This window comes from Phocoena sinus, chromosome 3, assembly GCF_008692025.1.
Source record: "Phocoena sinus isolate mPhoSin1 chromosome 3, mPhoSin1.pri, whole genome shotgun sequence".
NCBI classification, from domain to species: domain Eukaryota; kingdom Metazoa; phylum Chordata; class Mammalia; order Artiodactyla; family Phocoenidae; genus Phocoena; species Phocoena sinus.
The window spans coordinates 109,137,640-109,152,075 of record NC_045765.1 but is presented as its reverse complement, the minus strand read 5'-3'; the positions used below and the strand labels follow the sequence as shown (position 1 = coordinate 109,152,075).

Genomic DNA, 14,436 nt, shown 5'->3' with positions numbered 1-14,436 from the left:
TTTCCTGATTCTTACTCTGTTTTCCATCCTGTATTGGCTCTATAAATGGCTTGCTTGAGGAGCTGTGGTCCTTAGAATAGACCCTGGATACTTACAGATTGAACAGTTATGGTCCAAACTATTCCCAAGGTGCTCCAAAGGGCTGTGACCAGTGGCAGTTGGTAATGAGTATAAGGCATGGACCTGAATCCAGAGCTGCCATGCTGCAGAGTTATGATGAATAACTTAAGTACACTATCCTAGCTGGCTGCCCAGAGACCTCACTGAGGCAGTTGTAACTTCTTTTCAAATTTCCACCATCCTTAGGCAGTAATTCCTATGGAGCTCTGTGTTACACATGTCCTTCCCAAATATTAGTGAACTAACGTGGTCCTGAATTTTGCTGTTTGCCTTTGACATAACTCCTCCCACAATTATTTTTTAAAAAGACCAATGTTTTCTCATAGAACATTTCAAAATAATATTTAAGCAGAATTTTTTAGCCTACTCTTAACGTGATTTCTCATCAGTGATATTTATTTTGTGAATTTTTTTCCTTAGTCACTTTTTTTTTTTAGCCAAGGGGACTTTTAAAGACTTTTCACTCTTAACTCTTTAACGGGATATATCAGATTTGAAATTGTATTAATTCCCTGTATAAAAGAGGACATCATTAGTTACAAAATCTTTGCTAAGGATGAAAATTCTTAAAATTAACCATTAATTCCTATTATAATTAATGTAAAAGCTACAATGTTTCTATTAATAGAAAAGTAAACTGAAAAGCCAGGCTGATACTTTTTTTTTTTTTGGCTGTGTCGGGTTTTAGTTGCAGTTGCAGCATGCGGGCTCTTTGTTGTGGTGCATGGGTTTCTCTCTAGTTTTAGAGCGTGGGTTTTCTCTCTCTAGTTGTGGCATGCGGACTCCAGAGTGCATGAGCTCTGTAGTTTGCAGTGCGTGGGCTCTAGTTGAAGCACACGAGCTCAGTAGTTGTCGCGCACGGGCTTAGTTGCCCTGTGGCATGTGGGATCTTAGTTCCCTGAGCAGGGATCGAACCTGCATCCCCTGCATTAGAAGGCAAACTCTCTACCACTGGACCACCAGGGAAGTCCCAGGCTGATACTATTAATAATATGCCTATTATAAATACCTGAAATGTTGTAAAACATGTGACAAAGTTCCTGTAGCCATCTCAAAATTAGTGGCCGCCACAGAGCTTCTGGGTCCCATCCCATACAAAATAAGTGTATTTTTTATTTGTTTATTTATTTAAATAAAACATTAAATTTCATTGCAATAATACGGGAAAGTGAACAGGAAGAAGAGATGATATATAACTAGTGCTAAAAATGGAAGGTGTGATTGAAGTAGTGGTTTCATTTACTTCCTGGATGATTTCAGAAAAGCTTGTAGAGTACAGTTGGATCTATAAAGATATGGTTCATATAAGTGAAAATTTAAAGAAGACACTCGTGAAGAAATCCCTTCCTCCCTTAATTGCTGAGGAAGTTAAGTGCTTTGTCTGAGTATACTTTTAGAGGACTTAGGTTTCTTGGATAAAAACTATTACGATGAATCCTCTTCTGTTCAGAATTAGGGACTGACCATATCTCAAACTGATATAACATCTAATAATCAAATATTTTAAAATTTTATGCACTTAGAAATTCAGTCTTATTACTGAGTAATAGAATTCTTAAGATAAGTGGGTAGTAATAAATGAAAAAGGTCATTAAAGAAAAATCACTATTCGTAGTATGAACACAACAGTGTTACAAACATTAAAGCGCCAAGTTATATCCTTTATCACAAACTTTTTGCTGAATACAAATTGTACTTTATCCCAAGTATTGAAACCCTAATTAATAATATTTGTTTGTACAGACATATATGAACTCTCCCAATAACAATACTGGATTTATTTTGAATGTTTAGATTAATATTTGCTAGACTATTATAGCACAGGTTTTTTTTTTTTGAATTACAATCATTACATTTATTTTCGGCTATTATAGAACAATTTTGAGGAAGATTTAAAAGATTTAAAAATATAATCGTTAATCATTTAAATATCTAACCTTTATTTGTATTTATTTTAGTTTATGATTGAGGTAAAGAATTCTGCTGTATCTTGTATACCAACTGATTGGGTTAAGGTTGGAAGGTAAGTTTAAAAATACATGTTTTTTCTTATTAACGTGAATTATGACATGTGTTTACCTGCCTGCTTCTGGTATGTTAATAACCACATCCTTGACATTAAAAGCAATTTTGGGGCTTCCCTGGTGGCGCGGTGGTTGGGAGTCCGCCTGCCAGTGCAGGGGTCACGGGTTCGTGCCCCGGTCCGGGAGGATCCCGCATGCCGCGGAGCGGCTGGGCCCGTGGGCCATGGCCGCTGGGCCTGCGCGTCCGGAGACTGTGCTCCGCGACGGGAGAGGCCGCGACAGTGAGAGGCCCACGTAACGCAAAAAAAAAAAAAAAAAGCAATTTTGGCCCTTCAGTTTCTTTATGGAACTTTAACTAGATAAATAATTATCTTAAACTCTTTTTATCTTGGATTTTAAAACATTTTTTCCAAAGGGTATCTTATTTGTGTACACTTTTCTTGTTTTGTGAACTACTGTTTTATTCTTATACCTCAGAGAACACTTTAAACGCATGGAAAAAGAAAGTTGCAGAACCTTCAGTTATAAGATTAATTTGGTTGCTTGGACTTCTTGATGAATGTATACCTGACATTTCTTTTAAGAAGCTGACATTTCATTTTGTGCCTCACTGAGCTTGCTTTCCATGGCACAGTTATAATAGTTCTTTACATGTTCTTTTTTTTTTTAAGTTATATCATGAATTGATGAAAATAATCAGAAACAAAATTAGAGAACCACGTTGAGACCCTGCCTTTTCTCCTTGGTTAGGCATTAATCCCCAAGAGGGGACTCTTTTAAAGAAGTGACTTTAGAGAAGTGTATTTCCTCTTGTGAGTAGCATTGTTTGTGAAATATTTATTACTGCTGTTAATATGTTTGCATGAACTTGAGATGAAAATACTACATTCGCCTAAGATAGTAGAAGAGGCACTAGTAGCTGGTGATGGTATGAAGGAACTCTATGTTAAGAATGGAAGGAAATTTTAACATTATTTTGACATGTGTGAATGATTATGAATTTTAATTATTATTTTAATTAAAAAAGAAAACTATTTATTATCCATGGCCACTATCAAATGATCCTGAAGGCATAGTCATGGGTTTCTTTACCCCTGATACCATCCTTTTTTTTTCCTATGTTACCAGAAGCTATAATTGAATTTTGGGTATTATTGATTTTAGGGAATGTTTCCTCATTTTGCAGGCATTCTTTATCTATTTTTGTCCTGTGCTACAGCTAATGAATGGCAATATGCTTTGTGAAGAGAAATTACTAGAAATCATGTTAGTGTATCTAGAACAATCACTAAAATGTCTCACTAAATGAGTTTTGTCAGAAGAGAACTATGATAAATATGTTTGCATAGAAATCTAGATGACATACTTTAAAAGCAATAAGCAAGGCATAAATCAGTGCCAGCGTCTTTTGAACATTTCAATGATGTAAATTGAATGAATAAATAAGACGGTATGGGGGAAGTTTCACTGTTATTTTTTATCTGTTGTTTAGCTATCAGAACCTTGACAGGAATAGGTTAGAATATCAAGTCAGATTTCTAATGTGAAAGGCTCACTTATAATCCAGTAGCTTGCCAAATTAAAGGTAATTGTGACAGCATGTTACAGGAGTGAGGGTGCAAACAAAGAACAGGATACACTCTGTCATCACCTGCCTATCACTCAATCTTGACCTTTTCTTCTTAAAGTTCCCATCATAGTAATAGCATCAATAGCAGTAATCCCCAGCACCATGGGACAACTCCTAACATTGAGTACTAACGACATAGGTACTCTGCCTAGCACTATCTGATCCTCTCAGCTGTACCTATAAGGTAGATATTATTATTATCCCTATTTGATAGATGAGGAAGGTTTTTAGTTTAGAGAAAGCCAGTTTTATTGGCCCAAAGTCACATAGCTAGCAAGTAAGTGGCAGAGTTGAAGCCTTGGTCTGGATTCTCTGACTGGGGACCCATAGCATCCCCCATTGTGTTCTGCAGCTTCTTGAGGAAGAAGCAGAGATTATATGCAAGCCCAAAAGAGGAGTACATGATATTTCTTCCCATCCAGGGTCACTGTGAATCTATAGTTAGATCATGAAGAACTCTTCTTTGACTGCTTCCTGAATTAATACATTGCTATTCTTTGTAATGCTTTTTTTTTTTTACTGAAATACTTTAATCATACAAAAAAGTATAAAATATAAAAAATAATACCACCCTCACCAATATGTCCAACTCCCCGCTTTGTTAGGACTTCCTTTGTTATATTTGCGTCTGATCTTTTTTTAAAAAAGCAAGCATTTTCATTTAGTATAATTTAAATAAAAAAGCTCTTTACTTATGAAACAGAAATTCTAAACTTTGACTTTGCCATATGGATATAACTTGAAATGAATTTTAAAAGCTTCCTGAGCAAAGTCCTGTGAACTTCAAGTATTTTATTTACAACAAAGATCTTTGGAGTCAGTAAAGTTCAGGATCATAATTGAAGAATGTTCTGTATTTACAGCTATTTACTTTCAACGCTCATCAGAGAATAATAACTACTTTAGTTTTCTGAAGTGATGGCATTACTGATTTCTTAGTAACCTTGATTTCCTATTTATGTTTTTTCTTCTCTTCCAGTACAAAAGCTGTGAGCCGCTTTCACTCTCCTTTTATTGTAGAAAATTACAGACATCTGAATCAGCTCCGGGAGCAGCTAGTCCTTGACTGCAGTGCTGAATGGCTTGATTTTCTAGAGTGAGTTTACAATGAAAAATATAATCTGACTTTTTGCTATGAGAAATAGACTGGAAAATCTTTCCATCAAAAAGGAAAGTAGAGATTACTGCTTGTGACCTGCCATAAAATAGTTGAGTACATGTGTTCTCTGATTTTATTTTTAATCCTTTGAAATGTAAGCTCAGTTTAGTCTTTAGTAAGAAACCAAATATACTTTATTGTTACTGTACTAACATTTTGTTGCTAAGAATGTTTAGTAGTGTCACTTTGAAATTCTACCTTGAACTTTGTTTACTTTTCTTATATAAAGGCTTAACATTTTCAGAGTTGGACAAGTATGGGTTAGTTATTTTGTTTTTATCATTGCCATTTAAATTTTTTCTTATATTTTTACATCCTTTACATTTTCCCCCTAACTTTGTAATTTGAAAAATTTTACATCTGTGGGAAAATTGAAATGAAGATCTATATACCCTTCACCTAGGTTTATCAAGTGTTAACATTTTGCTACATTTGTTTTACATCTCTCTCATACACTTTTTTTTCTGAAACGTTTTAAAGTAAGTTTTAGACAGTGTAATACTTCACACCTAAATACTTAAGCATACATCTTCTAAAAATAAGGACATTTTGCTTTGTAATCTTACATCATACCTAAGAAAAATTAATATTAATTTAAGAAATATTGAATTGCCTCAATTCCCCCTCCCCCCATATTTAATTTTTCTTATTGAAGTAGAGTTGATTTACAATGCTGTGCCAATCTCTGCTTTACAGCAAAGTGACTCAGTTATAGACATTTTTTTTTCATATTCTTTTCCATTGTGGTTTATCACAGGATATTGAATATAGGTCCCTGTGCTATACAGTAGAACGTTGTTGTTTATCCATGCTGTATATAATAGTTTACATCTGCTAATCCCACACTCCTAGTCCTTTCCTCCCCCACCTCCCTCCACCTTGGCAACAAGTCTGTTCTCTATGTCTGAGTCCTCCTCCCCCCATATTTAAAAAAACTTTCACATGTTGCATTTGGTTATTACGTTTCTTTAGTGTATTTGAATCTAGAATAGGCCCCTACCTTTTTGGATTTTTATGAGATTTTTTTTTTTTTTTGAAGAGTCCTGCCTTTGTCTTAAAGAATGTCTCATTCTGGATTTATTAATAGTCACGTGCTCATATTTAATTTAATTTGCTCGTGTGCTGGTAAATGGTTAACAGCCAACTCTCTGGAAGAGTAGTAGTGTGTGTTTGATTTCTGTTGTGTCACTACTCCCACCTGGACTGATTGCAATCTCCTGCTGGACTGGACTGGGAAGAGATGTGCACAGCTGAGTTTCAAGAGTCAATGGGAGCTGGCTCCAGACCACCACGCATCTAAGCACTTTATATATGTTAGCTCATTATTCCTCACAAGAACCGTATTAGTGAAATATTATTATCATCCCCAATTTACAAATGAATAAAGTGAGATGCAGAAATGAAAAATAAGTTGCTCACAACAAGGGTAAGGATTGGAGCCCAGATGCAACCCAGGGTATCTGGTGGTAGGATGTGTGCCCCTTACCATCAGGCTGTAGAGCCCGCCCATGGTGAATCAATCCATGGGCATCAGTCTAAACAGAAATCTTTCTCTTTAAAAACTTGAACAGTATTCAGTGAAATCTTCAGGGAGCTTTATTCCATTTAAATTAACCAATCTGACAAGTGGAAAAAAAGGAACAAAAAAGATAATATGTGAGTTTTTAAAAGGTAATAAATTGGTACCATCTCTTTTTGCCCAGCAAAGTTTTGAATTATAGCATCAGAAAGAGATTTTGTTACCGACCAGGGTTTTTGGCCTCCTTAATCAATAGAAATTGATCAGAGCCAGACAAGAAGTTCAGGCAAGGCTTTATTGGGGCCCCTGCTGCAGCAGGGGGGAATGAGAACAAGCAGCAGGTTCCCTTGCTCGCTCAGGGGGGCCAAGCTCGTTCCTTATACGGGGTGAGGGTAGGGGTGTGGCCAGGGGTCAGGCCGGAGGGGTGGCTTAGGTGGCTTGCCCACCCCTTAGGTGATGTTGTAAGCTGGGGGCATGTGCAGCGCCCTGCTTTTGCTCCTGACCCCGTGCTTTTGCTTGGGGCTTTTCAAAAGTGACAGTTGGGTTTTTTGTTCTCTTTGTATCTTTTGTCCAGAATTTGCCCTAACTGGGCATGTGAGCAGTTAGTTTTAGTCCCATATAGTTCCTTTGTATTTTGTTGCTCGGGGAGAGGTTTGTCCAGGTGTGTATCTTTGGAGAAGTGTGTGTGTGTGGGGGGGGGGGGGGGGGGGGTGTATCGTCTCAAATATTAAGTGATTAATTCTGGATGATGAGGTTACTGGAAATTTAATGTACTTTGCAGATACATGATATCAAAAGTTTCTATAATATACATATATTACTTTCAAAATGAGAAAAATAGTTAAATTTTTTATCTTAAAAAAGAGTATTGACTGAAATTTAGCTACAGCATTTGCAACTAGAGCCCCAACTTGAGAATAGCATTGATTGTTATGGCATACTGTTTACTGAGGTGCCAGATGGTGTGAATATAATGTCATTTCAGAAATGATTAACCTCATTGAACGTGACACCAGAGGATTGAATACCAGCTATACAAAGTGTTTTTGTCTCTTACTGAGATACTAACAGTTGTCCATTAGTCACATTACTTTTTATCAAAATATCGTAAGAAATCAAGGCTGTAAGAAAGTCTGTGAATAGAACCCTCTCTCAAAAAACTGTCTCTTCTTTTGTGTTCTAGAAGATGGGCTGTGGATATTGAATAATCTCAACTGCAAATTCTTTAAAAATTGAATTATAATACCTCTCACACAGTCATTTGATTATTTTAGAAATTCATTTGCAAATAAAAATAAAATATCCTCCTTTTTTATTAACTTCAGATATCATTGAGCAACATTTGATAGTAAACATATGATGGTAAACTGTCATAACAGCTTTAGAACACAAGTGTCTTAATCTTCTTCCCATGGACCCAGCAATATCTTTTGACCAGAAATTAAATCACAGTGTTTAGGTGAAGTTGTTTGGTGGCCTAGTGATAAGGTTGCACGTTGTTATGACATAAACACAGTCTATCAGATTGTTATCTGAACTGCCCATTTTTCAGCTTGTCATTTTTCTAAGTATGAATGATCTCTTTGAAATTTGGCGAAGTGTAGCAAATAGACAAAGACCGAGAAGTCAAACAAGGCTTCTTAAGAATTATGAAGTTATGATTGTGATGTTTAAGGTTTATGATAGTTTTAAAATTTTTTTCACATGCCTTATTTATATAATTGACGTGAAAAAGAACATTGTCATCCATATCAAAATAATTACCTTCTCTCTCCTGCCTTTTCTGTTGTTAAACTGAAATGGTACTGGCTGAGAGTTATGTTACTCATTTCAATCCCGGAAGTTAGAAGATCATCAGGGACAGTTACCCTCAACCTAAGGCTGTTGGGTAGTGGCAAATTAGGGTTTTAGTAGCCTGGACAGGACTTGAGAAGAATGGAGTGAGAGTAGGAAAAAATTGGCTGCTTTTTTTTTTTTTTTTTTAAGTGCCACAGGTACTTTGACACTCAGATCCAGAGAGGCAAGAGCAGAAACATCAAATGTGGCTGCTCTCTGGCAAAAGAGAGAGTGCCAGGATAGGAAGACCAGATGGGTCAGTAATTAGAATTAGGGACAGAATCAGCCACAGTCCGAGGGATAGATGAGTGGTCAGATCTAAAATTGAAGCCAGACCAGAAATGACAAGGCCTGATCACTGGGCAACCACTCAGGGGTGTTACATCTGTGCATCACGTGGCATCTTCAAAACTGAGGTTTTTTTGTTTGTTTTTTGCGGTACGCGGGCCTCTCACTGCTGTGGCCTCTCCCGTTGTGGAGCAGAGGCTCTGGACGTGCAGGCTCAGCGGCCATGACTTACGGGCCCAGCTGCTCTGCAGCATGTGGGATCTTCCCAGACCGGGGCACGAACCCATGTCCCCTGCTTTGGCAGGCGGACTCTCAACCACTGCGCCACCAGGGAAGCCCAAGAGTCATTTTTAAGGTGACAACTTGGTGCTCCTGTCTGATGGCAGGGGCCAGTCTCCTTTGTGTTCGGGATTTTGCACAGACTCTTAATACTGTTAGTGGGATTCATGTTGTTTGTTTTGATTAACTTTAATTCAGGGAGAAATAGATAAATTGTATTCATTGTGCTCCATCTACTCAAAGAAGTTTAAAATACACTGTAATGTAAAAATATATTTTTCAGTTCACAAATTTTTCAATTCACAAAGTTAATGCAGAAATAAAATGATATTTAACGTGTTGTTTCTAGTATCTGAAAAAGTCATTTACATAGAATAGATTAGTCTAATATTAATAAAAAATCAGAAACTACAGATTCTAAAAAATCAATACAGTATTATAGTAATAACTAATCACATAGTAGCTTAATCTGGATGTCATTTTCAAGCTAGGAAGCACTCTAAAAACCTTCGGATTTAAGAAGCAAACAGACTAAATCTCTAAGTTTCTGAAACCCACAGTACAATACAGAAATATTTTTTAGGAGAAGCATTCAGCATAACAGTCATCACTTTTGTGGGGATCTTCTTTAAAAGGGTATAAGGAACTCCTGTGACAAGAGATAATGGGATAATCTAAGCAAAAAAAAAAAAAAAGAGAAGGAAACCCCCTGGATACATTCCTATATTTTTTCTTGAATAAGTCTTTCAGTAAAGTCTTTTAAGCTTTTAGATCACCAGCTACTTAACTGGCCAAAGATTTGAGTCAGTGGCAGACCTATCGAAAAACAAGTCTAAGGTTTAATTTCTATATGAATTATTAATAAGACAACTGATGGTTACTGAAAAAAAGTACCTTTCTTCTTGCTTGCCTTCAATGAAATTTATTACAGTGTCAACTCTATGGGCTAGGTGTTAAATAAGTAAATCAGATGGATTTGGGCTCTACCATCGAGAAGTTTCCAGTCATTGTGAGAGAAAGATAATAAGACTGTTATTCCTAGCGTGGATGATGCTGTGAAGGAGAAGCACAAAGGGAGGCTGACCCATTTGGCTGGTTCATGACATTGTTTAAACTAAATGAAAATGATCACTACATTAGTGTTCATTAGGTCTGAGTTGAAGTGTCATGGTCAGATGAAATGTGCAATAAGGTATTCATAGTAGACATCTTTTGTATAGAAACTTTTAAATATATATATTTCTTTCCAAGTGAAAGAAAAAGAAGCCTCAGTCAAGTTATTAAACAGAAAAGTAGTTCACTGTAATCTCCACCTTTCTTAACTGCTAGGTATGCCAGGTTATTTTGTTTATGCTCATCTTAGCTAACGAAGTGCTTACTTATTGTGCAGCTTTTACAGGCCTAAGAAATCAATTTGCTCACCTTTTTGTTGTTGTTTCTGTAGGAACTTCAGTGAACATTATCACTCCTTGTGTAAAGCAGTACATCACCTAGCAACTGTTGACTGCATTTTCTCCCTGGCCAAGGTCGCTAAGCAAGGAGATTACTGCAGGTGATGTGTTTTTTCATTTCTCCCCTTTTCCAGTGCTTTAGAACAGATAGAATTATTCAATTAATTTCAGTGTTTTTATTGTAAGGTATTAAAATTACTCATATATGTTGAACTCTTGGTAAAGCTGAATGTCATACACATATAGCTTGATTTAAAATTAAGAAATTCCTTTCTTGCTGTACCATTGAGTGCAGTGAAAGCAGATATTCACTATAACTAGAGGGGAATGTTACATATTTCAATTTTTAGGTTTATGTGGGTGACATTTTCATAAAGGAGCAATCCTTTCATTTGTTAGCGTTCACTGGAACACTTTATGTTTAACTTTATAATTATAAAAGTCTCATTTAAATATCATCTAAATCAGATATGGGGGAGAGTTAAGGTATGATTCATTTTGAGGCAAATTGCACTCAGTTGCTCTTCCTGAAGTCCAAATCTTAAGCTTCAGCTAAATCTTTGACCCAGTGCTCTATCCTCTAGGCCCACTGGGGCACAAGGGTCCTGCTTTCCCGACCCACGGGGGTGGCAATCCTGTTCCTGTAGATTTGCTTGGCAAAGGTTGGGCCCCTAGGGCTCCAGGCCACCCAGCTCCCACAGTGGCTCTGTGCCTGGGCCCTACCCATGAGGTAGGTCTCTTTGGTGGCCCCACTTCTGCTGGTGCTCTGTGCCTGAGCTCACTCTGGCAGCTGCCCCAGACCGGAAATTTGCACTGGTGGCTCTCTGTGACTCCTGTGGGCATTGCCGTATTGGGGGCTCTCTGGGGTCTCTTTTATAAGAATACTAGCCCATTCTTGAGGGTTCTGCCCTTATGACCTAATCATCTCTTAGGGGCATAGTTTTGAATACCAGCCTGGTTTTTGACAACTGACTTTAAACAAGTTTCGTAACCTGTCTGATCCTCAGTTTCTGCATTGACAAAATAATACCTGCCTCTTAGAAATGTTGTGCAAATTAAATGTGATAAGGACATTATGAAACTTCTAAGCAGGACCAGGTAGATGATAAACACTTAATAAACTGCAATTGTTACTCACAGATGTTTATTCAAAAATCAGAAAGAATTAAGTATTGTAAAAGTTTTTTGTCTTTAATAAAAAATATCTGAGCCTAAGGGTTTTTAGTATGTTTCATACCTATAATAATTTATTTTTTAAAAATCATTTTTCGTTTTCTATCAATTCGCAATCTTGTCTGTCTCTTTGAACATGATAAGCATAGTTATCTTAAAGTCTGTGTCTGATGATTCGAATATCTGTAGTCCTTGTGGGCCTGTTTCTATTGTCTGTTGTTTCTGTTCATTTTCATTCATGTATCTCCTTGAATGCCTGGTTGTTTTGATTATCTTGTAGGCATTGTATTTGCAAAATCATTTGTAGAAATAATTTGATGTTGTATTTCTTCTGAAAGAGTCACATCTCAATACACTAACGTTCTGGCATCACTTAGTCCTTATCAGGGCTTGAGGTGATTCAGAGATTCAAAGGCTCAAATATTCAAAGGTTCAAAGATTCAGAATCTGCATTTCTCACTTCATATGCACTCTTATGCCTGGTGCGCAGCCTTTGGTATCTCAATCCAGATTAAAGCTGTCCATAGTGCTCAGTGTCAGCCGTTCCCTCAGTAATTGGCAAACAGTCTCCCTGACCCTCAGTTCTACCCCAGATCCTGCCCTGGTAATTCCTTGCTGTCCTGTTAGTTGTCAGGAGCCTTCAAGTAGCTGTTTTCTGTACTTTATCCAACCTCTTACTTGTCCTCAGTAGGATTGTTCCAAACCACCTCTTCTATCAGTAAGACAATTTCAGGAAATGTTGCACACTAAAATACTATTCTAATTGGATACTATATATTTTATATTAAGAAAAATCCACCTGAAAAATTTAAATGAAAAATCATGCCATAACCTTTAAGTAATATACTCAGTTTCTTTTTTAGCAGCCATAAAATTGAGTGTAAATAGCCATGAAATAGGAAACGTTTATCTAAAATACCTTTTAAACTAGTACTTAAGTATCTGAAGTTTATACTTTTTTTCCTTAGATTTCCAACTTGTTTAAAGATTTCAGTGCGTCTGAGTTATTGCAGTTAAAATTGATTATTTGGCTTCATAATTACAGTCTCTTCTTTCTAAATGCTATTAGGACACTTTATTCACTAGAGTCTAAATCTTTATGCAGAAGTTCTTATTCTAGGTCTTTCTATCCAATTGGTATTCTGGACATTATACTGTTTTATTAATATGGATTATGTCTTGTTTCTCTGGGGCATTTAAAGGAGAATGATGCAATTTTAAAAATATAAAATAAGTAAATTTGTTCAAGTTCAATGTTTCATTCTTTTCAGGCAGAATCCAGATTTTCTCAGTTCTTTCTCTTCAGTGCCACAAAATGCCCTCAACAGGATTTTCATATCTTTCTTGCTGTAACTGTCCTGTCCTAGTATATCATCTCAGCTCTCTGAATAATCATTTGCTTCTTACTATACCAGGAAGTGTTTTGTCATTATGTAATTTTGATAGTAACAGAATAAGTCAGTGTAGATTTTAGAGCAGAAAAAATCAAATTTTTATTTTAAAGTGAAAACCTTCCTGGGAAATCATATCAATGTCATGAATATATGTTGATTTCACTTGGCAGAGCACTTAGAATTTTATTTTAAAACTGGTATCGCTTACAGTTGGTTTTATCTTTTTTCTTTTACAGTAGATTCATAACCCATTTAGGTAAAAATTGTATTTTAAAATTATACCCTAAAATTCAAAAACTGTCCTTTTCTTGTAATTTTAAATGTCCTTTTCCAAAGGATGATTTCGAATTGTTTACTCAGAAGATACTTTAGTGACTTTCTTTGAGACATGTGAGTGTACATTCTTGGGGTTTTGTTAGCCAGATATATTTAAGAAGAATTTAAGTATTTATTTAGGAAAGTAGTATTTCTTGGTGTTTTGAGTAAGTTCAGAAATGTGCTTATATGTGAAAGTTCTGAGTCTAAGCACTTGAGGAGGTCGTTGATAGGATATTAAGATGAAAAAGACCAGCAAGTGGCCAAGAAATTGATGAAAAGACGTTCAACCTTAGGAATCAGTGATTGCAAATTAAAGCAATGAGGTCACACTGTTAAAAATTAGAAAGTTTGATAATACCAACTTTAGATAAGGGTATGAAAAGTCACCTTTCATATCCTGCTGGTAGGAGGGTAAATTGATACAGGTATCTCATCTGTTAACAAATATGCATACCCTATGATTTGGAAATTCTGCTTCAGGAATTTCCTCTGGCTTAGAGAAACACTTGGAAATATGCACATGCACACGTATATATGGGTGTTCATTGGAGCATTGTTTATAACAGTGAAAATCTAGGCAGTCTAAATGTTCAACAGTGGAGAACAGCTAACTTATTATTCAGCACCTTCCAAAGAATGCTGAAGTTCTGACAAGAAATGATCTGTAACCTTCTGTATTCCATGCCATCAGGGTTCACTGGACCTAATTTCAGCTTAGAGTTCTTTAAAGGTTTTCCAAAGAACAAAGAGACAATTTACCTTTTTTTTTTTTTTTAAAGGAGAATAAAATTTATTCTGTCTTGGATTTACCAGATGGGTCCATTGGACCCTTTTATAAATCAAAGATGCATTTTGGGATCTTTAATGATTTTTATCTTGCTTATGTCTGGAATGCTTTACTATTTCATCATCCTAGGAATGATTTCATCACTGTTTATCAGTTTTTCCCAGTATGTTGTAAAGGTCTAAAATAAGAAGGAAACTGGAGAATGATGATACAAAATTAAGATAGAAATCACTGTCACATCATTCTTCATTTTTCTCATTGTATTTTCCGAAGAGTTACATCATCTTTCAAGAAGGTATATAAGAAGACTGGAGATGCCACTCGTGTAGTTTGCTTCTAACTTTGAGTGAACACAGTTGAGAACTCAGAATTTTTCATTTCTCACCCATAATAGCAAAGAAAAAAAAACTGATGGGAGACATTTCATTGTTACTGGGTTATTCAAAAGATGAATGTGA

The 14,436-nt window shown here is 36.1% G+C and overlaps 1 protein-coding gene across 6 annotated transcripts in view; it reads left to right on the top strand.

The window, feature by feature from the left end:
- Positions 1 to 14,436, top strand: part of MSH3 (mutS homolog 3) — a 193,083-nt gene that overhangs the window by 114,975 nt on the left and 63,672 nt on the right. For all 6 annotated transcript variants that reach the window (XM_032628629.1, XM_032628625.1, XM_032628626.1 and 3 more), the window contains 3 exons: positions 2,079 to 2,143; positions 4,754 to 4,870; positions 10,300 to 10,407. In XM_032628629.1, the coding sequence (XP_032484520.1) occupies positions 2,079 to 2,143; positions 4,754 to 4,870; positions 10,300 to 10,407 (290 nt within the window). The remainder of the gene's footprint in view (positions 1 to 2,078; positions 2,144 to 4,753; positions 4,871 to 10,299; positions 10,408 to 14,436) is intronic.